This window comes from Arvicanthis niloticus, chromosome 6 (assembly GCF_011762505.2).
Source record: "Arvicanthis niloticus isolate mArvNil1 chromosome 6, mArvNil1.pat.X, whole genome shotgun sequence".
Taxonomy (NCBI): Eukaryota; Metazoa; Chordata; class Mammalia; order Rodentia; family Muridae; genus Arvicanthis; species Arvicanthis niloticus.
Genome location: NC_047663.1, coordinates 22,415,545 through 22,440,762, shown reverse-complemented (window position 1 = coordinate 22,440,762; position 25,218 = coordinate 22,415,545). Strand labels below are relative to the sequence as shown.

The following is a 25,218-nucleotide window of genomic DNA, read 5'->3' as shown; positions in this document are numbered from 1 at the left end:
CATCATTCCCAGGTGAGGAAGACAAGATGGGCTAGACCCCTATGAAGAGGACTAGGAGGGTTCCATTCTCTCCGATCATCCTGCACCCCAAAGAGAACTGTCTGATCTAGTTCAGAGACTACAAAGGGTCAAGTGTAGTGAGCCACACAGGCTGACTGGGAAAATGACCCCCTTTCACTGGTTACACCTGCTGCAGAGAGAGGGAACATCTCCAAGGGTGCCTTCAAGGTGGCCCTTAGACTTCTTTAAGCTCTAGAGAGGCAGAGTGGTCCCAACCCAAGAGCCCAGAGGCCTGTTAAGGGAACGTAAACTCGGCAGACAGACACAGGATGCCACTTAGTGCAACTAGAACCTCTTTCAGGAGACAAGTGTCTGAGTGTGGGCATATGAGTGTGAGCGTATGAGCGTAGGCTACGCCATGAGTGTGAGAAGTGGTGGGAAGCTCATTTTCCTCCCAGGGCAGAGGCCCTGTGCCACTTGCTACTGTCCAGTGCAGGGGTTGAGGGCATAGCCAGGTAGCTGGCTAGGAGCCTAGGACAGAGGAGCTGAGCAAGCTGACTAGCCTCAAGGGGAACCTGCTTCTCTAGGGAGAGAGCAGGTCAAGAACCAGGCGTGGCCACGCCATCCTCATTCACACTGACTGCCAGAGGCTCTCCTCCTCCTTTTCCTGCTTTTGGTCTGTCCCTAGATGTCTTCTCTGGAGCTGTGGTTTTCCAAGTGTCCCCATCGTCCCTGTCATGACTTTTCTTCCCATGTCAGGAACTCAAGGCTCGGCAGAACTTAGTGATTAAATCCCCTATTCTCTTTTCCACCCGCCTGATAGAAATGCCAGCAGCCAGGCAAAGATGGATCCCAGGCTGCTGGGCTCCACCCTCAGCCTCTGCAGAATACCTGCCTGACCAAGGAAGAAAACAGACTCCATTTTAGCAGTAGCAAGAACTTCAGAAAAAAACTCCATTCACTTCCCTTTAGAGAGCTAGCTACACATGCTGTCTTAGTGCTGATGCCCTGCCCCTTATGATAACTCACAGATCATTTCATCACCAGGTACATAAAGAAGTTTTCCATAGGATTGTATTATAACAGTAGTCTGTATTAACCAATTCCCTACTGAAAGACATTTAGGTCACTCCTACTATTGCTGATATTTTCTCACTATAACTACGTTGTGGGGAATAACTGTAGTTTTAGTCATTTTACACATATCTTGGTGTCTCCCTGCTGTAAACTCTTTGAAATCATGGGGTCAATGAGTCCTTGTGTTGGTGGTTCTCATGGATGTTGTCACATCACTTTTTATAAAGGTACCAAATGACACCCCCTTCAGCCCTGTGTTTCATTCCCCTCATACCTCACCTACAAGATGGCTGTCAAGGAATTTGAGCTTGCCCATCTGCTGCGGGGAAGGTAGCAAGGTTGATGTGCGTCTCTGCTGTGTGTTTAAATGCCAGCTGTGCTCCCTCTCTGGTGAATCAGCTTCTCATCCCAAGCCGCTGCCCATCTCTCTGTTGAGTTGTTGATATTCTTTGATGGGAATAGTTTGCACAGCAGAAAATATTTCATTTTTATTTAGTTGTATCCATACATTTTTTTTAGAAAAAAAATCCTATAAGGTTTATTATATATAAAACACTTGCAGATGAAATAAACATCATGTATCAAAATTAGCCAAACCCGCTGTCTATATCTCACTGGAGTTCTCTACAGTTAGAAGAGGCATTCTAAAGCAGTGGGGTATTTTCACTATCTAATCTAGTCTTATTCTTTGTTTATGTTTTTTTTAAATGGACTTTTCCCATACAATATATTCTGATTCCTCCAGATCTCTGATTACCCCAGATCTTCCCCACTTCCCCACCCATCCAAATCTATACCCTTTCTCTCATTACAATAAAACAGGAGTCAATAGTAATAATAATAATAATAATAATAATAATAATAAGATAAGATAAGATAAAAGCAAACCAGAATAGGACAAAACAAGCAATAGTAAAATAAAAAGAGACCCCCTCAAAAGCACAAGAAGCACATACAGACTCTGAGACACACACATTTGCATACACAGAAAACTGTACTTTTTGCTACTTTATTGAGTTCTTATATTTATCATCCTTCTCCACCCCAATCTCATCGAATCCCCCACACTAGTTGGGCGAGAAAGGTTAGAGAGGAAGGGCCATAGACCTCTTAGACTACCTCCTGCTGATTATGGCCATCAAGTTCCCAGGGCAAGTCCACTCTTCATCTCCAGCGTATCTTCAGCTAGGAAACCAGCAAACCATCAACAGCAGCAAACACAACAGCAGGGACCAGCAGCAGCAGCACGGAGAGCAGCAGCGGGACTCTGGCATTTATACACTCTCTCAAGAGTCCCCAGAATTCCAAGCATAAGCTATCTTCAGCTGGCAGAATCACGCCCCTGCCAGAGCACGAGACAAGACATAGTCAGCTACTGTGGATAGTCCGAAGCAGTCCCATATCTCACACCTGGGATTAAGACAAAAACATATTCACATCACATAACTGGGTTTTTAAGGAAACCAAAATTCTCACTATAGAAAAACCCATGAAAACAAAATCAGAAACCATAATATATAAAGAAAAGATCTATAAGAAAATGAAAAGAAAATTTCCAAAATAACCACTTTGTTTATTTTATGTTGTCCATGAGGCCTGCCCTTAGGTGTGGGTTTGTAACCCAGTGAGACACCACTGGAGAAACTGAATTTTCCTTTGCAAGCTCTTATCAATTGGAGTTAGCTGTTGTTATCAATTGGAGTTAGCCGTTATCAATTGGTTAGGGATAAGGGCTTGTGCCCACTTCCCCTCTCAGCGCTGGGATCCATCTGGTTTAGACCTGTGCAGTCCTTTTGCATGCTGCCACAGTCTCTGTGAGTTCATATGTGTGTCTCAGTCCTGTTGCATCTAGAAAGTGTCTTCCATCCCCACTGGCTCCTACACTCTTTCCACCTTCCATTCCTCAGAGTTCCCTGAACACCAAGGGAAAGGGATTTGATGGAGCCATCCCATTTAGGACTGAGTGTCCCAAGGACTCTCAACTTCTGCATGGCATCCAATTATGGGTCTCTGTGTTCGGTGGTGTGTGCCTGTAGGATGTACTGAGGGAGGCAAAAGAAGAAGGATCAAGAGTTTGAGGCCAGCTTGGACTACACATCCTTTTCACCATCACTCAGACAAAATGGCAGGCCACAAAATGGAGGAAAAATTGACACTGTAATTAATAACTATCTTCCTAGGTTGCCACATCACATTATTATTATTATAATTTTTAAGTGTGTGTGTGTGTGTGTGTGTGTGTGTGTGTGTGTGTGAAGACAACTTTCAAGAGTTGCTTCTCTCCTTCCACCTTGTGGGTCCTGGGGGTGGAATTCAGTCCCCCAGGCTTGGTGGCTGGTGCCTTGAACTCTTAAACCTTCTGTCTCCCTTTCCCAAATGCTGTGAGTACAGGCACATTCCACTGGAATCAGCTTACATCGTATTTCTTACAGTCTTGGAACCCTGAGGCTAGAGAGATGTCTCAGTAGTTAAGAGCACAGGGTGTTCTTCTGCAGGACCAAAGTTTGATTCCCAACACCCACATGGCAACTCACAACTTTCTGTAACTCTAGTTCCAAGGGGTTTAATGGCATCTTCTGGCCTCAGGGTGCATCAAGTATGTCTGTGGTATGCAAACATACATGCTCATCCACACACATAAAATACAAATAAATCTCTTTTTAAAATCTTGTATGTCTAGTAGGCCAATTGCAAAATTCCATCATATTTATGATATATTTTATTATTAGTACATCTACTTTATAACTAAGTATTATTCCCCACAACTGAAATCAGAGAGAGAGAGAGAGAGAGAGAGAGAGAGAGCGCTTCCCTTAGGCTACCTATTCTACTTACTTCTGCCAATTTTTCTACTAAGCTATTTATCTTTCCTAACTGATTTATAGAAACTTATTTTATAAGAAGCATGTTTCAGTTTTCATTATGTCAAATATGTTTCAAAATTTGCCCCAGAGCATCATTTAATTGTGTCTGTGGTGTTGTTAAGGAGAGTTTTCTTTTCTTTTTCTTTTCTTTTTTTTTTTTTTTTTTTTTTTGTCGACAAATCTATCTTCCCTTTCTTGTCCTGTTATGTTTAAAATCTGTTCTCCATCTCCAAGTCAGATGCAAGCCATTTTATTTCTTTCTAGTTCTTATGGTTGTGCCTTTATACGTAGTCACCCTACACATGAATTAATTCGGGTGTGTGGCAGGCACCATGGTTCTCCTCGTTGAAGAAATTCATACTTGAATAAAATGAGTAAATTTAACTTTAAAAACCATTTATAAAGTATGTGTGCCCACTGTTGGCCTTAATCAGAGAGCCCTTTTCCCAGTGAACAACACATATAGAAACTCATGGCTGCACTGGATACTGAGGCTAAGTAACAGACACGTGCTCGGCCTTCAGAAACACATCTGCATCTTCCCTTCTAACACTCAGGGAATACTGTTGTGGAAGTGGGTGGGGAGGATGTCATAGCCACAAACAGCAGACAGAAATTGCAGCCACAATGCTGCAGCAGGTCAGGTGTCTGCAAAAAAATGAGATCCGGGGCTGGAGAGATGGCTCAGCGGTTCATAGCATCTGTTGCTTTGGCAGAGGACCCAGCTTCCGCTGTGATTATCCACATAGACCATCACAACCTTCAGTAACTATGGTTCCAGGAGATCTGACACCCTTGTCTGACCTCCACAAGCACCACGCCTGCAAAGTGGTGCATAGACATATACACAGGCTAAACACTCACACATGTAAAATGAAATCATTTTTGAATAAAATAAAAAATAAGATTGTCAACAATCAAGCATAAAAGGAAAGGAGATTCAAGGGCTCCGTCTCTCACTACTGAGCAATTGCTGCTGACAGATGAAGTGGGGGAGTCACTGCCTTCAGCAGTCTAAGCACTGGTGGTGTCTCCCCCAACACATACACACACACACACACACACACACACACACACAAACCAGGCTCCTATGAATAGTTACAAACAGATGCTAACACAACTGGATCTGATTAAACTAAACAGGTCACAAAACAAGACCAAAAGTCATCAGTCTGGACAGGGAAGGGTTAACCAGGATATGAGTGTGATAAGAGATTATATGAGACTTGTCATAATACATACACATGTATGAAATTGTCAAAGGAAAATTTTGGTTTAAAAAAAAAAAGCCTAAGTATGCCCTCTATTCTGGCGGCCTCTAGTGTTCATCTCCTGACATTACATATGCATCATCATGGCCCAGACTGCACTGGGCAATTTATAGGTAGGATCTCTCTCTCTCTCTCTCTCTCTCTCTCTCTCTCTCTCTCTCTCTCTCTCTCTCTCTCTCTCTCTCTCTCTCTCTTCTCCTCTCCTCTCTTCTCCTCTCTTCTCCTCTCTCTCTCTCTTCTCTCTCTCTTCTCTCTCTCTTCTCTCTTTTCTCTCTTCTCTCTCTTCCCTCTTCTCTCTCTTCTCTCTCTCTCTCTCTCTCTCTCTCTCTCTCTCTCTCTCTCTCTCTCTCTCTCTCTCTCTCTCTGTGCTGTTCAAGTTTTACAGTTGGTGGTAGGGGATAGCTGTGGTGGTATTCTTTCTTGGGTTTTGTTCTTTATTTCTTTTGTAAATTCTTCATGCTAGGCAAGCAAGCATTCGATCACAAGGCCACCTCAGGCCATTTCATCTTGTATAAAAGTAAGATAAGGCTCTGGGAGGTCAAATATTTTAACTAGAAGATGCAAAGCTTGGACTGGAAGCCATATCTGCCTGCTCCTGAAGTCATCCTCCTTTCTCCACACTTCCCTTAACTACAGAAACTGTCTCTCTGGCTTAAGGAAGGTCTTGTTATCAGAATATCCTTAGGTAATGTACAGGTTGCCACAAACACACATGCGCGCTCGAGTACACACACACACACACACACACACACACCCCTAAATGTACTTTCTAAAGTTTCTTACAGAAATTGCTCTATACATGCACCCTACAGGACAGCAGACTCCAGCTGCCTGTGTCCACTGGACACTTGAAATGCATCTAGTGATGGAGAAACTGAATTTTTATCTTTGTTTAGAGTTAATACATTTATATTGAATGGCCACCCACATGTACATGGAGCTGGAGCTGGTGGCAAATGCAAACATTATGTCAGATATAGATATAGATATGGCTGGGATATTTGAAATAACCCACATGCTACAAACAACTACATGTGCTATTTGTTTCAAGGTCTAAATCATTTTAAAAGCATCAAAGAACAGGCCACATGGTGTGTGTATTGAACCCTTGTTGGGGAAATGAAGTGAATACTCAGAAAGCTGAACTGAACATGGCCTCTCCCGGTGGCATTTTCAGAACTTGGAAAACTTGAATTTCAACCTTTCTGATCTTTCAGGTAGGTAGGTAGAAACCACAAAGCGGAAACCACCCTAAGCAGAAACACCTCTGTGACCAAGAAACTAGGTCTACAAAGGACCACGGCCTTGTAGAATGATGTACTGGAAATAGACTCCACCCACTGACACTTACACTAAAGGACCACAGGAAAGCTGTCTTACCTTTTGCCGGGCTGGTCCACAAAGCTCCCTGACTGTCAAGAGGCCCCAGCTGGTGGTATCCAAATGTACTGGCAAAAATGAACACTGATCCCTTCGGAGAGACACAGCACTTTCTCCTTCAACAAGTGCCACAAATAAAGCCCCAGAGAAAGCACATAGAGGGGCTGTTACTCAAATATTCCTATCTGTCTGTCTCTCAAGCTTTCCAAAGCGTGACAGGAACATGCTCAGGTTCTGCTTGCTTTGGAATTAGGTATGACCAAGGGATTTTCTTCAGCTAATAATGTAAATTTCCAGACCAAAGCTTCAGGAGGCAATACACCTTTCGCCTCCCATTGTGAAACTAGTGTGTGGAAGGTGATATAGAATTGGAGCTACAGCCAGCCTGAATTTCTCTAACTAAATTTAAAAATGAAAAACATTGAGGAGAGGAGGCTGGAGAGATGAATCAGTGTTTAAAAGCTCTGGCTGTTTTCCCAGAGGACCTGGGTTCCGTTCCCAGCACCTCCATAGCTGCTCAAAATCTATTTGAAACTCCAGTCCTGGGGCGGGGGGGGGGGGGGGGGGGGTGGTGGTGGGTGGGGGGGAAATCCATCGCCCTCTGGTGGCCTCCACAGGTACTGCACACACCTGTTGCCATTGTATGCACACAGGCAAAACACACGAATAAAATAAAAATACATATGTTTTAAATAACGTTGAGGAATTCCCTTTATACACATTATTTCAATTTCCTCTTGTCATTATCATTTATATAGATAGAATCATATATGCATACATGCAGGCATACATACATACATAGCATTGTAGTTTATAAATGAATATACAAACCCAAGGGTTTTTTTTTTTTTTTTTTTTTACAATCTTGGTAGATCCATGAGCAAATATTTTTCAATCTATTTGTTTAATTGAGTGTGCAATTAACATAAGATTGCTTATTATCAGTTAATTTAGTCTAATGCTCACTAAACAAAAAAAAGAGAGAGAATACCTTTTTCCTCAGTCACACCCTGGTTCTCTCTGTTAGCTTCTAAACCTTGCTTTAACACACAGATCACGTTTTATCATTGCATTCAGCCAACTTTAGTTCAAATGCCTCTTTGAAGGGATGAAGCTTGGTCCTGGGTGGAACCATGAGCCACACCAGTTCCTTCCTATTGCTTTAAGGTTTGGTGAACCGCAGGCAGGGGGACTGGCACAAACCCAGTCATTCTGTGGCCAAATCACTTAAGTTCTTAATGTCTGCAGCAAGCCTCATTCAAAAGATCTCTGCAGCTCTGTTCTTGTCACCGTAGTGCTTTCAAAAGCAAGTTCCGTGCCTAATCCTGTCAGTGGTTGTTAACGTGAGAAAGCCATTCCTCCTTCAAAGAACACAGTGCCAAGGTGGAAAGGAGGAAGGCGAGACCCATTCTCATCAGACAAGGATACTCACAGGCTATGGGCACAGCCCAGTGGAAGGAAAGATGAAGCCGGGGCAGGGGTAGATAGGGCTGCCATATCAATAAAGTAAAACAGCAATTCGCAAATTGTCCAAGACAAAGGACAACTTTTTCTTGTCCTTACTGCTTTTCCACTTTCTCTTCCCCTTCCTATCTTCCCACTCCCCCTCCTCCCCCTCTTCCCCTCTTCCTCCCTGTCCTCCTACCCCTTCTCTTCCTCCCTCTTCTCCTCCCCCTCCTCCTCTCTCTCCTCCTCCTTCTCCACTATTTTTTCTTTTCTTTTTTCCTCCAGCACCAAACACAGAGCAGAACCTCAAACTAATTTTAGTGCATAGGATGTGCATAGGACAGATGTGAGGTGTCCTTCCTTCTTGGTTTTCCTTTTGTTTTGTTTGCTGATTGCTTGTATCTTTTTAGCTTTCCTTTTGTTTCATTCTTTGAAATAAGATCTCACAAAACCCCTGCTAACCTCAAACTCATTAGCTAAGAAGACCTTGAACTTCTGATCCTCCTGCCTCCACTCTTCTGAGTGCTGGGGTTGCAGTGTAGACCACCAAGCCTGTTGTTCCCAGTGCTCGGATTGAACCTCCGGCTTCATGCCTATTAAGGAAGCATCCTACACTCTGAACTACATCCCTGCCTCCATTCACTTTTTAAAAACCCTTCTCTTGCATTCAAATGCTGAGTGAAACTCACCACATCTTATTGCCAGGATTCTAGATACTTCCTCAACCGATCCCCAAACCAAGGAATGGCTTCCTTCCATCTGTCCACCACCTATGTCTCTGCATTGCAACTCAAGATAAGTTGCTGCTAATTGGACATGGAGTGTGGCCAAGAGCGGTCTTGATGCCTTCATCTTTATCATCTCCCTCACCCCCATAGAACGCCTTTTGCAGAAGGATTTCATTCTGGGTAAGGATGGTCTACTGCTTGCCTCCCAGCCTGCGGGAGCCACTCCCTCTGGCTTCCTCTCCACCTGGGCTTTTAGCCACCAGCCACACACATCTCTTCTCCGCTGTCACCGTTGCTCTTTTATCACACTTTCTTTTTCCTTTTTTCTTTTATTTTCATGTGTCTGTGCATGCATGTCTGTGTGTATGTTCACATGTGAGCACACCGGAGGTACATGTGTATAGCATGTGAAAGTCCAAAGTGGATGTCTCAGGAATCCTCTAGGACCACTTTTCCACTTTATTCTTTTGAGGAAGGGCCTCTTGACCAACCTCACAGTTGACCCACATACAGCTCACTTCACTAGACAGCTTGCTCTGGAGATCCGATCCCAATCTTCCGAGTGCCAGAGTTACAGGTAGGCGGCCATGTCTACCAAGCCTCTATGGGGGTTCTGTAGATCCAAACTCCAGTCCTCTGCATTTGAGGTGAGTTCTTAACCACTGAAACATCTACCTAGCCCACTGAGTCATCTTCCCAGCCTTTCATACTTTTCTCTGCCACTAGCACCCAGCCATATCCTATAACCGGCCAACAACGTATTCAGTATGGAAAGATGCAAAAATGAGATAGAACTATGTAACATCTTTACCAGGCCTTCAGTGTTAAACTTAACTGTTGCATTCTTGAGTGGAAAATAAGCATAAGGTCTAGTCTGTGAGAAGCTGATTTTATTTATTTATTTGTGTATGTGTGTGTGTGTGTGTGATGTATGCTTTGTGTGTGTGTGATGTATGTTTTGTGGGGGGGTGGTGTCTCTCTCTCTGTGTATGTGGTGTGGGGTGTGGTCTCTGTGTGGGGGGGGATGTGTGGTGTCTCTCTTTCTGTGTGTGTGTGTGTGTGTGTGTGTGTGTGTGTGTGTGTAGGGGTATGTGGGTGTGCACGCATTCGTGCATGTGTGTGTAGGGGTATGTGGGTGTGCACGCGTGCATGTATGTGTGTGTACACATTTGTGAGGAAGCCAGAAGTTGACACTAGACATCTTCCTCTGTCACTGTCCACGTTATTTGAGACAGGGTCTGCCCCTGAACCTAGGGCTCACCAGTTGACTAGACTCGTGGCCTACCCGTCCCACAGATTCCCTTGTCTCCACCCCTCCCCCAGTGCTGGGCTTACAGTCATGCTCCACTGCATCTGGCTTTGTATGTGCGCGTGAGGGATTCCGATGCAGGCCAGCAGGCACATGACAGCCAGGGCTGTGTTCGCAGCCCCCTGATTTTATTGCAAGTAAGAGAAACGCTCCAGGAGTCTCAAGCTTCTGTCCTCTCCTGGGACAATTCTCATGATTGGCATTGGTGAAAATACCACATTCTGATCACTGAAACGTCCTCCTAATACAACACCACACACACACACACACACACACACACACACACCACAGTGGGGAGGATAAAGATAGAAGAGAAAAAAATTAAACAGTAAGGTGGGTTTTTATTCTTTCTTTCTATAACTTAAAGAATTGAGGCTCAGAAAGGCCATGAAACACACTGGGAAGCAAGATGAAGATGGAGTTATGACTAAAGACTGAAATGGAAACACCATTTTCAAACCCAAAATCTGAGAGAGTTTAGCTTACATTTTATCACCTTTTAGTCACTTTTTAATTTAATTTCCAAACATCTACATTCCTGTCTGTCACATCCTAAACTTTTAGTAGCAGCACGTGGAAGCCACTGCCAACCTTCCTGGTCCTTCATGTGAAGCCATTAGCATCCATGCTGAATGCTCCAACCACGGTGAGGCACAAGTCTTAACTTCTTATACACGTGTCTGCAAGGACCCTAAAAGTCCCTTTAGCCTTTACATTTCAGATGGATGATTATTCTTGTGTGTTTAAAGAAAAAAAGTGAGAGACTGGTACCTCTGCCCATACACTTGCTGTGAGCTGAGATACGAACCAGGTAAGCCTCGCCCACCTGCCTGGCTGGCCCATGACATTGTCAAGGTGTTAGTATGAGTTTCGTAATGACTAGGGACGTGCTACATCATGATCCTATCTTGTAGTTTGAGCAATTTGTGTGATTTCTGGCATCGATATCTTACTTTTCCTTTTACGGATGGGAATGTGAGCAGTTGTTTCATGTCAGTGATTTCTTTTTGGATCAAAACAACTTGACTTGTAGCTGTCATCACTACCCAGAGCCTTCAATCCGAATGGTCCAAAAACCTATCTCATTCTCAACCACCAAAACAGTCTTTAATGATGATGCCACTTAATCCAGCCTTGAGACTCCTGGAGCTTTTCTCTTACTTGCAACAAAATCAGGGGGTTGTGAAGACAGCCCTGGCTGTCATGTGCCTGCTGGCCTGCATCGGAATCCCTCACGCGCACATACAAAGCCAGATGCAGTGGAGCATGACTGTAAGCCCAGCACTGGGGGAGGGGTGGAGACAGGGGGATCTGTGGGACGTGTAGGCCACGAGTCTAGTCAACTGGTGAGCCCTAGGTTTAGGGGCAGACCCTGTCTCAAATAACGTGGACAGTGACAGAGGAAGATGTCTAGTGTCAACTTCTGGCTTCCTCACAAATGTGCACACACGCATGCACTCAGGCATGCATGCACACGCGCGCACACACTCACACATAAACAGAGAGAGACACCACACACCACATACACCCATACACACACATATACAGAGAGAAAGAGACACCACACACACACACACACACACAAATAAATAAATAAAATCAGCTTCTCACAGAAACAGTGAGCCCTGCACACCCCCAGCCAGCCACTCCCCACTCTGCCCCACTGCTGCTCATCACTGCAGGCACACCGACTCCCTCATGCTGCAAAGGTACAGCTTCGTTCCCTCTCTTGTCTCTGCTGCACCCCTGGAATGTTCTTTCCCTCTGGATGTCCCTTCTCTAGTTTCAAGTCTCAACAAAAATGCCATCTACTAGCAAAACCAACCTTGGCCATGGTCACTAACACCACCCAGACCTTTATCCACCTTCTCTTCTCTTCTCTTCTCTTCTCTTCTCTTCTCTTCTCTTCTCTTCTCTTCTCTTCTCTCTTCTCTTTTCTTCTCTTCTCTTGGTGCCGGTCCTGGCCAGTGGGTGACATCAGAAAGAGGCTTTTTCCTTGAAGGAAATCACAACCATCTATGGGGGTGACTGGACCTTTTATCTAGTGGGAAAACACTGGTTAATATTGAGTGAAGCAGACAATTCAGATTTTTATGCCAGAATAAGAATTTATTGGGAGGACAAACAAGGATTTGTATTGCATTTAAAAGACAGAAAGTGTCACAAAAAAGGTTAAGTCCATTGATGTTCTGTTACACAAGCTTGTCAACCAGCTCTCCCATACTCAACAGAACTATTTACAAATCACATTTAGATACGTTTTATTAAAGCATAGGATAGCACATGTAAATATGGCTTTGTGTGAATATTATAGGCTACTCAAAAGACAGACTTTGCATCTCCTGTGCCCAAGGATGACACCAACAAATGACTGCAGGCTGGAACTGACCCCAAGCACTGGTCTTTGTCCAGTGTGGTCACTTTTTGAGGTCTTGGGATGAGGTGGAACCAAGGTGTGACTGGTATCTTTGTCCCCCTTCTGGCAACGGTATCTCTAATGCACAAAAGTGTTGCAAGGTCCACACCGAGATCTTGTGACACAAGGATTAGAGACACAGGGCCCAATGGGCTTATCACATGCGTTGGTTGTAGCACAGGGATTGCAGGGGAGCCTGGAGACAGGAAATTATTGGAAAAAGTTAGGGCAGAGTGAGTTGAACACACAGGAAGACACTAAAAACACAGACTAGGACCCTCCCTTTGAATGTGTCCAGGTGAAAGGTTTCCTGCCAAGAAAACAACTCACCCCAAGGAAAAGTCATTCAGCCATACTCACTTGCAGTCCTCGCTCTCCAGCAGGCCCCTGTATGTGTTGATCTCACACTCCAGCCTGGCCCGGATGTCCAGCAGCACCTGGTACTCCTGGTTCTGACGCTCCAGGTCACAGCGGATCTCAGCCAGCTGGTGCTCCACATTGGTGATCAGGCACTGCACCTGAGACAGCTGAGAGCTGTAGCGAGCCTCACTCTCTGTCAGGGTGTTCTCCAGAGAGTTTCTCTGTGGGGGAAAAGACAAAGGCTGTCACAGAGCTGTTCCCTCTGAAGCTTCCTGCATGGCCTTCCAAAGAAGTCTCAGGCTTCAAGAGCTAAGGAGAGAGAGAGAGGGAGAGAGAGAGAGAGGAGGAGGGAGGGAGGGAGGGAGGGAGGGAGGGAGGGAGGGAGGGAGGGAGAGACAGAGAGACAGAGAGAGACAGAGACAGAGAGAGAGAGACCCCCAAGGACACCCCAGTGACTCTGCCTCCCGACTCCACACTGCTCAGCAGCAGGTCTGGACACTACACACCAGGTTGTGCTGGGCCTGCAGCTCAATCTCCAGGGCGTTGACTGTGCGTCTCAACTCGATGATCTCGGCCTGGCAGGACTGCAGCTGCTCTGAGCTGGACACCACCTGCTTGTTCAGCTCCTCAGTCTGCAATAGCCAAGGGGAGGGAGGGGGAACAGGATCAGACCCTGCCCTACAGTCCTGGGGGACTCAGTTCCTGAGCACCCACGGGCTCAGATGCCCACCTGTGTGGTGTACCATTCTTCCACTTCCCGACGGTTGGTTTCCACCAGGGCCTCGTACTGACACCTGGTCTCATTGAGCACACGGTTCAGGTCCACAGTGGGAGCAGCATCCACCTCCACGTTGAGGCGGTCTCCAAGCTGGCAGCGCAGGGTGTTGACTTCCTGGTGGGGGGAAGGGAAAAATTCAAAATTTCACGAAGGATTTTTTTGTTTGTTTGTTTTGTTTTGTTTTTCGAGACAGGGTTTCTCTGTGTAGTCCTGGCTGTCCTGGAACTCACTCTGTAGACCAGGCTGGCCTCGAACTCAGAAATCCGCCTGCCTCTGCCTCCCAAGTGCTGGGATTAAAGGCGTGGGCCACCACGCCTGGCCTCACGAAGGATCTTGATGCTCTCCTTAAGAGAATGCATCGAACCATTCTACAATCTCGGTTCCATTTTTTCCCAGCATCCTTTTCCCTATGGCCAGTGACAGACTGATTCCTTTCCACAAAGCATCTTCCAGCCCATACCTCATTCTGCCCTTCATGCTAAACATAACACTTTTTATTTAGAGGGATATCGTGGTTTAGTAACAGGGCTGAGACATACCCGGCTACCATTCAAATCTTGCTCCCTAAAAGCCCGGTTCAGAGGTCTTCCTGAAATATCCTCACCATATCCCTACATGTTTTTATCCTTAAGCTTGGACAGTGTCTGACTACAAAGAAAACAAATCGAGCATGTCTACATTTTACTATTGACCTCTTCGTGGTGCCAACAGAACTTGGCTTAAGAACTGAGCTTAAGCATCCATCAGACTGACTTAAATTGTATCTCATCTTTAACACCCCCATATATCTTCTAGAATCATCTAGAACAATGGTCCTCGACCTTCTTAATGCTGGGATCCTTTAATACGGTTTCTCGTGTTGTGGTGACCCCCAAACATAAAATTATTTTCATTGCTACTTCGTAACTGTTATTGTGCTGCTGTTATAAATCATAATGTAAATATTTGATATTTCCGATGGTCTTAAGTGACCCCCATGAGAGGGTCATTTGACCCCCAAAGGGGTCGTGACCCACTGTTCTAGAACCTTTAAACTGCACATCTCTCTCTTTTTTTTTCCTTCCAAAGCTCTCAAGTACATGGAGCAAATTTGGTGCCCGATAAGCTCTTGCTTAGCATTAACTGTGGCAGCAGAGTTCTGGGATGCATAGTTGCAGTTGTGTGTTTCCTGTGTGGTGATGACTGACAAACACCTTACTCCGTGTTTCCTCCAAGCAGCCCAGACATCAGAAAGACATCATTTTGGATGGCAATGAAGAATTGTGTGCTGAGTCCAGCTCAGCCCTCTCATTAGGCAGCCACCCTGCTCCTTGCCATTCAAAATGGAGAATCATAGTCAGCCGAGGTGTCCACATACACTCTCATTTGGCAGTGACAGTGGCTACAGCACCTGCCTCAGCTCTGACCTTTCCTCATTACTGATCGAGCTAGCCAACTTCCTTTATTCTTGTCCCTGCCTCTGGCAGAAAATCTTAATCTCCTATCAAGATTACTCATTCTCTACTAATACATTTCTGTTTGGAGAACAGCTTTCTGAGCTAATTGAGCCTCAACCCACAGCCTCTCCCCACAGCCTGTGGCAGTTACAAACATGTCCTGGCCAGTCCGACCGTGTGCTTCACTTTGGGAGACTTCACCTGCTCGTGGTTCTGCTTGAGACACAGCAGCTCCTCCCTCAGGGACTCCACCTGAGCCTCCAGGTCAGACTTGCAGAGGGTCAGCTCATCCAGGATCCTGCGCAGGCTGTTGATGTCGGCCTCCACCAGCTGCCTCAAGGACAGCTCAGTCTCATACCTGCAATCACAGGAGAATCGGGGATAGACTGGGTAGGAACATGCCTCGCCCTGACTCTGCTTTGTTTTGCTTTGTTGGATAACTAGGAATGTTGGATACCAGTTTTTATAACTATCCCCTTCTACTTAAATCATCAAGATCCAGAAGTAGATCCTGCAGAGAAATGCATGCTAATTACTTTCACAAAGACAGTGAATCTGAGGAGATAAGAGTTGGCAAACTTCCAAGGCTTTCAGGATGAATGTACTTCCCACATTCTCATGACTTAGTTCTGTGCACAGTAGAGGTCTAGGCTAGTCACAGACAGGGAGCTGAGGTTGAGGCTGAAGATGCCATTCTACAAAGGGGAAGAGGGAAGAGGAGGGAGTGTGGATCTTGGAGAAAATCCTAGGGAAAATCTTAATCAGCATTGGCCTGTGTGGAGGCCAGAGGAAGGGGAGGGAGAGAACAGATGTGGAGACAAGTAACAGCATTCCACGGATCCACCCACTCACTTGGTCCTGAAGTCATCAGAAGCCAGCTTGGCATTGTCGATCTGCACCACCAGCCTGGCATTCTCAGATTTGCCACACAAAATCTAGAGATCACAAAACATTGTATAATGGTCAGGGAATTGGCGCGTTACATCATGAGAAATCTTGTTAATTTGTTTATATGGAAGTAATAGAAATTTTTTTACAAAATGCCACAGCATATTGTGTGTCTATCAAATGCTATCTGTGTACAAAAAAAAAGGCTCAAAAAATATCTGAGGGACTAAATCTGGAGGCAGACACGCAAATACACAAAGAAGCATCAGCAAATAATCTTGTTTTTTTCCACTTTCTTAATAAGCAATATTAAGAAACTGATAAAAACAATTTGCATTTGTTTAAAACAACTAATATTTAGTTGGAAAGTCTCTAAAAGCTAAAACAAAAAAAACACTTTAATAAACTTTCAGTCAAATTGGCAAGAAAAATACATAAAGTAGCAGGCACAGCGGCCTAGGCAGAGGTTGCTCCATTCTCCAGGCCATCCTGGAGAGCCTGGGACCATTTCTATTTAATGTCTAATATTTCTGGGCTTAGCCGAATACTTTGACTCCCCACTGGACACAATGCACCAAGGGAGCCCCAGGGGCATCCAGGTCAAGACAATGAGATTAGGGTGGTAAGGTGCCTAGAAGAGGTCAACCAGAGGTCAGGGCATCAACATGCCAAGTTAAGAGACAAAAAAAAAAAAAAAAAAAAAAAAAAAAAAAAAAAAAAAAAAGTCATTCCTACTATGTGGCTTCCTTCTTTGGCTCAGTTCTTTTCTCTTACTTCAAGGAAATAATTTCAGAGCTCAGAAACACCCCCAGGCCACTCTTAATAATAGTGGGGAGTTATCTAAACCCCTATGACCTCCACTAAGTCTAATTTCTGCCAAGATTCAAAACTAACAGTCTCCAGTCTGCAAATAGAAGAGTCCACAAGAAAAAAAAAGTGCTTAAATTGCTCAACTAGTGGTTATCAAATTTTCCACCACACCAAGAGTTCATGTCATTTCTGTGTCTCACACATTCTCCTGAGATGCCCATCCCTCTCACCTTCTGCTGCAGCTCCTCAATGGTCCTGAAGTAGGCCTGGTAGGCAGGACACACCAGAGGGTCCTGCTGCTGGTTCCTCTCCTGGATCCTACGTTCCAGCTCTGCATTATCTCTCTCCAGCTGCCTCACCTTCTCCAGGTAGGAGGCCAGGCGGTCATTCAGGAACTGCATGGTCTCCTTCTCATTGCCATTGAAGGAGCCCTCACAGAACCAATTGCAGTTGCCCACATTGGCGGGGATGTTGCAGGCTCCGGGCAGGGTGCAGCCATGGCAGCTGGGGGGCACGCAGGGCCGGGAGGAGCAGCTGGTGCGGCAGCTCAGGGCGGGCAGGCAGCAGTTGTATGGCATGATGCTGGAGGGAATGAGGTACCTGGCTGAAGACGCAGTGTGAATCCTCCAAGCCTCAGAGGTCTGGGTCCCCTTCCCCTGGTGAGCATTTATACTCACTCCAAACAGGGTGTGGACGCATAAGTCAGTCTCTCTCTCTCTCTTTTTTTTTCCTTTTGACTTTGCTCATTTAGTGACAGTCAAAGGCCTCCCCATTCATTTGCTGTGCTTCCTCAGAAGACGCCCTCACCTCATAAAAGGCTTTACTTGGGCTTCTCCCTCAGTCAGGACTCCTTGCCATGCTGTACATCATGAGGTAAGAGCTTGGTGCTATGACTTCAAAGGGTAGGTCTCATGAAAGGCCCAGCCCTCATTAGTAGGGTGTGTTAAGTCAAGGGACAGTCCTGCTGCTCTGTGAGGTCCCTGGCACTTGAGTGAGCCACTGGACTGGTCCTCCTTGGTGAAACAGAAAAGCAGAATTCTTTCTATGTCCGATTTCCAAATGTCATTGTCACCGTTTTCAAAACAGAGAGCCGGGTGCTGAGAGAGCCTAGCTTCTTTGTGACCCTGCTTATAGATCCCACCCACCAATCACATCACAGACAGCACTTGGATCGAGGCTTGTCTCAGGCAAGGTACTAGGCACAGCGAGACGTGGAAGGTGGACAAGTGCTACAGGTCGAGGGAGCTCCCACTTGCTGGAAACCTGCACAGTTCCCAGACAGTCTCGGTAGGCATTTTTCACAAATCTTGGATCTCACCATCCCTTGGCACAAGTCTTCAAGGTCAATGACGTCGTTCCCATTTTACACACAGCAAATCAAAGTGTCGCAGGTGGGAGATGCTATGTGGTTACAAATCTAACACCGGCTTCTGTTCTTTTTTTCATCATGTCACAGTGCTATTATACAAAGAGCCCGGTTCCCTTTTGAACCTCTTTAGTCAGGTCTCATCTCTTCTCTGAGCACCCTTTTGCTCTACCTTGAGCATGGCATTGTCCTGATTGTGCCTTTATCTCTCTGTTTAAGCCTCTGACTGAAAGGACGGGGCTCAGTTCATCCTTGAGCCCCAGTTCTAGAACCCCGCTATGTGATGACCACATTGAGTGAGTGTGGGCCAAATAAGTGAAGACGGAAACAAGAAGTGACAAATAGCAAATAAGAGGTTTGCATGTTGGGAAAAGCAAGCATCGTCAGGATTGCAGGTTCACAGGCAGAGCTCTGTGCTGGGACACAGCGCGGTGTGCTGTTTGAAAAATCAGAGAGAGTAAAACCAGGAAGTCCAGGTGAGATTTGGTGCATGTACCATAACACAGCAAGAGAATCCTGCACGGTAGAGGAACCCGAGTAAGTGCTGGCATCAGTGAAGGGAAATGGTAGAAGATAAGGCTCTTTAATGAGGCTAGAGTCACATGCCACCAGTCCTCCATGAGAGACTTGGACCACCCTGGTATCAGCATCCATGTGGGTTTTGGAACCTGGAGTACGACAAAAGTTTTAAGGCACCATTTCAACAAATGGCAACCATTTCTTTTAGAAAAAAAAAAGAAGAAGAAGAAGAAAGAAAGAAAAAGCTAGAAGCAGATAGACCGGCAAGGAGGTTGTTATAGACATCCAGGCAAACAGCAAAAGGGAGCAAAGAGAATCAAAGGATAGAGTTCATGGCAGGGATGTTAATGACAGACATGGGTATGAATGGGGTACAAGTGTGAGAAGTACAGAGATGGGCAAAGGGAGAGAGTATAATAGAGAGAAAAGCAAGAGCTGAAGGCCAGACTTTGGAAATTCCAGAGAAGTGGAGACAATGGGAGAAACAGCAAAGAGAGTGAGTTTATGTCATCAACGCTGAGCAGGAGGGAGAGCCTATGAAAGAGGAGGACACACAGGCCAGAGAGATGGGTGTCAGGAAGGTGCTCGCCATGCAAGCATAAAGATCATTCAGATCCCCAGAACCTACATTTGAAGGCAGGCACAGAGGCACATGGCTCTAATCACAACAGCGGGAAGATAGACACAGAAGACCTCTGAAGTTCTCTGGACAGCTAGCCCAGCCAGGCAGTGAGCCCCAGGTGCAATGAGAGACTCTGTCTCAAAAACTGAGGTGAAGAACAACTGAGAAAGAGACCAAACATTGACCTCTGGCCCATATACACATGTGTACACACATACACACACACACACACAGAGACAGACAGACAGACAGACAGACAGACAGACAGACAGAGACAGAAAGAGACAGAGACAGAGAGACAGAGTCAGAGACAGACAGAGTCTGCATCTTGTGAGAACTTCCAATTACATCACAAGATCATGTACGATCAGGACCCTGGAGAGGGTGTTGAGTAGACCAAAAAGTTGTCAGGACCCTCCTAGTGTCACACAGGTATGCCTACTGTGTATGAAACCTATATCTATAGAGTAATATCCACACTAAGCTTCAGTAAACTGAATTTTCAAACAAGCAGAGGCAAGATGTCCATTCCTTAGAGAACTTCCACCATATTGCATTAGTATACTTGATTATAAACAGTATTAGCTTCGGTCTCAGGGATCAGAGTTTTATACAATGATTGGACCTTGAAAGATAATTGCGCTAGAAGCAGTTCAGAGAAGCTGTGCTTGTTTGAACTCGATGATTCATAACAGTTTGTGACTTAGAAACAATCATCCAGGAGGCACAGCAGTGTAAACCACCTGTGCGTAAGACACCACTTCAGCTTTGTTAAGAAGAGTGTGATTTGATAGTCGACCATTTAGCTCAAGAGTGATGCATCATCCAGGCAGGACTTCACACTATCCTCGAAACAGAGGACAAGTGCAGCTCGGGGAGAGATGCTCCCAACAGATCCAAGACACCAAGATGCACGGACTCAAAATGCTCATAGAAATGTCTTACGAGCATCGGGAGATTTTAGTGTCTAAATAAGGGGCTGAACCCATTGTAAGAGAATCAGGAGACTCACAGCTCTGCTTTCCATAAGCATCATGGGCCTGGTAGCTAAATGGCAGTCCCCATTCATCTTAGCAGACAAGACACTTCAGCAAAATCTATTCCTCACAACCTGGCCCTTCCTTAACCCACCTGACTTCCTTTCCACCTCCTCATGTAGACCCTGGATGTCAAAATGGTCCAAAGAGAGATCTTGGAACAAAGGAATGTCAGGGTCTTGTGGTCTTCTTGTCTATGCTGTTTACCAGTGGGGAAACTGAGGCTCAGAATAAAGAACCGTTCATACTTGGAACCAGAAATCAAATGCAGAGGGGGACAGTAAAGGCCATCAATATCCATTGTTATGATCTGTTGATGGATTTAGGATGTACGTGGGTGTATTAATAAGTCTAGAAATACCAGACTTCCTTGGCTTCTCCTTGGTTTTAAATGTTCTGTTCAAGTTGATAATATACTTATAGTACAGAAAGGCCAGTGTAACAATACCCGATCAGGTACAGAACTGGTGTCTCATCAGTCTGGAGTAACTTAGAACGGTAATTGGTTAAGCAACAAAACCCTACTCTCCAGCAGTATACTTAACTTCCTCCACCAAAAAGGTGCATAAACAAAAGTTTAGTATATATTATCTTAAAAATTGTGGTTGGTGGGCCAGTAAGATTGCTCAGCAGGGAAAGGCACTGCAATTATTTGTCAACTGTGTTTTGAAAACATAATTTTATTAAGATTTGCTCTGAAGGCCTTCACAGAATTTCGGGAGTCTTCATACTGGGTTTTAGCTTGGGGTTTCTCCTTTACCAGATGACAAACTCACTTGTATACAATTAAAGGGATCTAAATAGTTTTGTGAATATCTGGAGATGGATGTTTATTTTGTTGGATTTTTGACAGAGTGCTGCACGCATTCTTGTATTAAGATGTAGAGTACACATATATTTTTCTTTGTTTTTTTATGTGTCTAGTCGTGATTTCATCAATCAAAGTATTATTAGCTTTAATGACTGACTACTATTTGTAATAAATCTAAATAAACCATGAACATCTCTGTTTAAATGGCATTTATTGAGGCCAGTGAGATGTCTCAGTGGATAAAGCTTTGCTGCCAAGCCTGCCAGCCCAAGCCCCAACCCAGGAACCCACATGTTGGAAGGAGAGAAGTGACTCCTTTAAGTTACCTCCACATGTGCACAGTGGCCTGTAAACCCACATGAATACATACACAAACACCCCAAATTATTTATTTTTAAAACAAAAAGATTATTAAAGCCAAATCTAATTTAAAATGAATGCTAAAACATTCTTATTTTTTTAAAGGCTAACATCAATTTTAAAACCCAACGGATAAATTAAACATCAGATTAAATGAAGGCGAAAGGAGAATAACTAAACTAGAAATCACCGATGAGGAAATTGTCAGCCTACAGCACAAACAGGTTTTTAAAACAGAAACATTGAAGAGGAAATGAGAGAGAAACTACGAAAGCCCAAGATCTGCAGAAAGAAGTCCAGAATGATGTTATAAAGGACTCAAGGATAATCCTCCTTCTGGAAGACATTTGTGAAGCCGTTCAAAATTGGTTTTAAAAAAGTCAACATCTTTAATAAAAAGATTCACAAAAATACTAAGACGCATGGACTCAAAATGCTCATAGAAATGTCAGAAGAGCATCAGGGGATTTCAGCATCTAAACGCCCTTGTTTAGACCCATTGTAGGAGAATCAGGAGAGTCTAGTGTCTGAACAAGAGACTGTACCCATTCTTCACAGCTCCATAAGCATCGTAGGCCTGGCAGCTGAGTGGCAGTCCCCACTCATCTTAGCAGCCAAGACACAGCAGCAAATTCTATTCCTCACAACCTGACCCTTCCTTAACCCACTACCAGTTTCCTACACATTGGAAGAACCCAGGAAGGATGGTCAGGGAATGGTCCATCTCCTCTCCCTCTCATACCTCAAGGTGGTGGATAAGATACCCTCACTGATTCAACAACTAAGATGGTATTATAGTTAATCTTCTCACCTTGGTGGGATTTACAATTATGATAGAAACAAATCTCTTGGCATGTCTGTGAAGAATTACCTAGATTAAGTTAAATGAGTTGAAAAGACCTATCTGAAATATAAGTGAGGTAGTTGCATGTCCTGGGATCCTAGGCTGAATAAAAAGGGGACAGAAGGTGGGACACAACTATTCATCATGGTCTGCTTCCCCACTGGGAAAACAAGGTTGCCAGCCACATCCTGTCCTTGCCACATCCCTTCCCTTTGCCGTGATAAGCTGCATCTCTGGAACTCTGAGCCAGAACTATCCTTTCCTCAAGTTACCTTTGTTAAGTATCTCATCACAGCAAGTTATACAGGTACAATACAGATGACAATATTCCTGTTACTGACTTTAAATTTCAACAAGGCCTAATAAAGTCCCAGCTAGCTTAAGCACAGATATTCACAAGCTGGCTCAAAAATTCAAGTGGGAATGGAATCAAACTGCCAAAGTAATCTTTAAAAAAGAACAGAACACTGGACAATTCACATGTGCTGGCTTTAAAACTTCCTTCTAAGCTCTTCAATATGAGTACCAACACAACTAACAGAGGAAAGAACACTGTTTTTGATGAGCAATGTCTAAGTAACTGGGAATCCACATGCAGGAAAATGAAGCTTGGGCTTTGGTTGCACCACAGAGAAACGTATGCCTTTAAAAGGAGCAGTGAGCCTGCCAGGGCTGTGTATCCCTACAATCCCAGTACTCATGAGGTAGAAGGATGACGCTGAGTTTGAGTCCTGACTAAGATATACAGAAAGATGCTGTCTTAGAGGATAATGATAAGAACTCAAACTAGAAAATTGAGGGTAAGGTAGGAAGAAGTCTTCTAGATCTTGGGTTAAGAAAAATTTTCTTGCCAGGCATGGTGGCGCATGCCTTTAATCCTAGCACACAGGAAGCAGAGGCAGGTGAATCTCTGAGCTCAAGGCCAGTTTGATCTACATAGTTAAGTTCCAGGACATCCAAAACTACACAGTGAGACCCTGTCTCAAAAATAGATAAATAAACAAACAAAAAGAAATCATTTTTTACATATGACGTAAAAATTACAAGTGATAAAAGCAAAACTAGGGAACTACAGAGATGACACATTGATTGAGATCACTTCCTGCTCTTTCAGAGGACCCCAAATCAGTTCTCAGCTCCCACATCTGGGGGCTTACAACCACTCACAATTCCAGCTCTAGAGGATTCGGCACCCATTTCTAACTTCTACAAGCACCTGCATTCATACAAGAGTGTGTGCATGCACACACACACACACACACACACACCACAAATACACACACTATTGAAAATAATTTTAGGCCGGGCGGTGGTGGCGCACGCCTTTAATCCCAGCACTTGGGAGGCAGAGGCAGGTGGATTTCTGAGTTCGAGGCCAGTCTGGTCTACAGAGTGAGTTCCAGGACGGCCAGAGCTACACAGAGAAACTCTGTATCGAAAAACCAAATAATAATAATAATAATAATAATAATAATAATAATAATAATAATAATTGTTTTAAGTAAAATCAGATCAGACTTCAAGATTCAAAACTCTTTTGTAGCAAACAGACTTTATTTTCCCCAAGAAAGTGAAAAGGGAAATGTTTTTGAAGGGGAAAACATTTATAAATCATCTGATGAATATGAATCCTGTGTCTGGACCATTAAAAGCACACCTACCTACAACTTAAAAGAGAAGTGAACCAGGCTTTAAAACTGAGGCAATGGATCTGAGTAAACACATCTCCAAAGATCTACAAACAGCCTGCACACACATGAAAAGAAAGATGATCCCATGAATCATCGTGGAAATGCAAATCAAAACCACAGCAAATGCTACTTCACGTGCACTGGGATGACCTGTACTTCTGTTGTTGTTTTGCAATATGGAAAAACACAGGTGTTTGGGAGAACGTGTAGAGACTGGAGCCCTCTCATTCAGTCAGTGAGAATGGCAACTACCACAGAGACAGGTTTAACAGCTACTCAGTTTTTATAAATATACAATTATGACATAACCTAGCAATTTTATTCCTGTGTATCTATACCCAAAATATATGCCCAAGCAAGGCGTGGTGAGTCACATGAGAAGCCCCAGTACTTGGAAGTTTGAGGCAAAGGGATTGCCATGAGTTCGAGGCCAGCCTAAGCTATGTAATGAATGCCAAGCAGCGTAGGCTGCAGGGTAAGACTGTCTCAAAATAAAGAACATGGGATGAGGAGATGACTCAGTTGGTAGGGAGGGCACTTGCTAAGTAAGAATCTGAGTTCAGATTCTCAGCACCCACATAAAGCAGCTGGAGGTTGGCTCATGTTTGTAATCCCAGCACTAGGAAGTACAAAGAAAAGGATTCCAGAGTTTCACTGGCCAATCTATAAAAATCAGCAGGCTCTAGGCTCAACAAGAGACCTTGTCTTCGAAAATCAAATGGAGAGCAAAAGAAAACAGCAGGCAGCATTGTCTTCTGCATTCCATAAGTGCACATACGGGCATGCATACATACACACACACACACACACACACACGTGCCACAAACATACATAAAGCATACATCACACACAGAAAGAAGGAAGAGAGAGGAGGGTAGTGGGGGGTGGGGGAAACAAAAACACATGTCCTCTGTGGAGAGCTTTTGATGCCTCTTCTAGAAACTTGTCAAGCACTTGTCACTCGGCTCAAGGAAGTATTCTGAGATAAGAATATTTACATTTAGGATAATACAAAGCTCAAAGTAAACTCAGCCTAGGAATGTGTGGCATTCCTTTTATGTTGGTTATCCTGATAAGCCCCTAGAAACAGTGACCACTTTGTTTACTGCCTTGCTTGATTTCTTTTTTTATTGCCTTATTTGATTTTTTTTTTTTATTTTTTTGTGTTTGATTTAAGGACTGACCCATTCTCTGCAAGTACCTAG

The 25,218-nt window shown here is 44.4% G+C and overlaps 1 protein-coding gene and 1 long non-coding RNA gene across 2 annotated transcripts; one reads left to right on the top strand and one right to left on the bottom strand.

Moving 5' to 3' along the window:
* Positions 1-12,170: 12,170 nt before the first annotated feature.
* On the bottom strand, positions 12,171-17,416 carry LOC117711889 (keratin, type I cuticular Ha3-I). The gene is made up of 7 exons (XM_034507820.2): positions 16,994-17,416; positions 15,918-16,000; positions 15,267-15,423; positions 13,582-13,743; positions 13,358-13,483; positions 12,852-13,072; positions 12,171-12,687 (listed from the first exon to the last, which is right to left on the bottom strand). Exons 1-7 carry the CDS (start codon positions 17,339-17,341, stop codon positions 12,570-12,572), a joined length of 1,215 nt encoding a protein of 404 aa, XP_034363711.1. The 5' UTR covers positions 17,342-17,416; the 3' UTR covers positions 12,171-12,569.
* Positions 17,013-22,305, top strand: LOC143442667 (uncharacterized). Its single transcript, XR_013111023.1, has 3 exons — positions 17,013-17,131; positions 17,515-17,636; positions 21,584-22,305. It is a non-coding gene; the product is annotated as an uncharacterized LOC143442667 (long non-coding RNA).
* The last annotated feature ends 2,913 nt before the right edge of the window (positions 22,306-25,218 follow it).

What these genes read in the sequence shown, in the direction of transcription:
- LOC117711889 (XM_034507820.2), bottom strand. Translation starts at nt 17,341, where the DNA reads ATGCCATACAACTGCTGCCTGCCCGCCCTGAGCTGCCGCACCAGCTGC. An exon ending in TCAAGCAGAACCACGAGCAG is followed by an intron (nt 13,744 to 15,266) that starts GTGAAGTCTCCC and finishes TCCCCCCACCAG; the next exon opens with GAAGTCAACACCCTGCGCTG. An exon ending in TGCAGGCCCAGCACAACCTG is followed by an intron (nt 13,073 to 13,357) that starts GTGTGTAGTGTC and finishes TTTCCCCCACAG; the next exon opens with AGAAACTCTCTGGAGAACAC.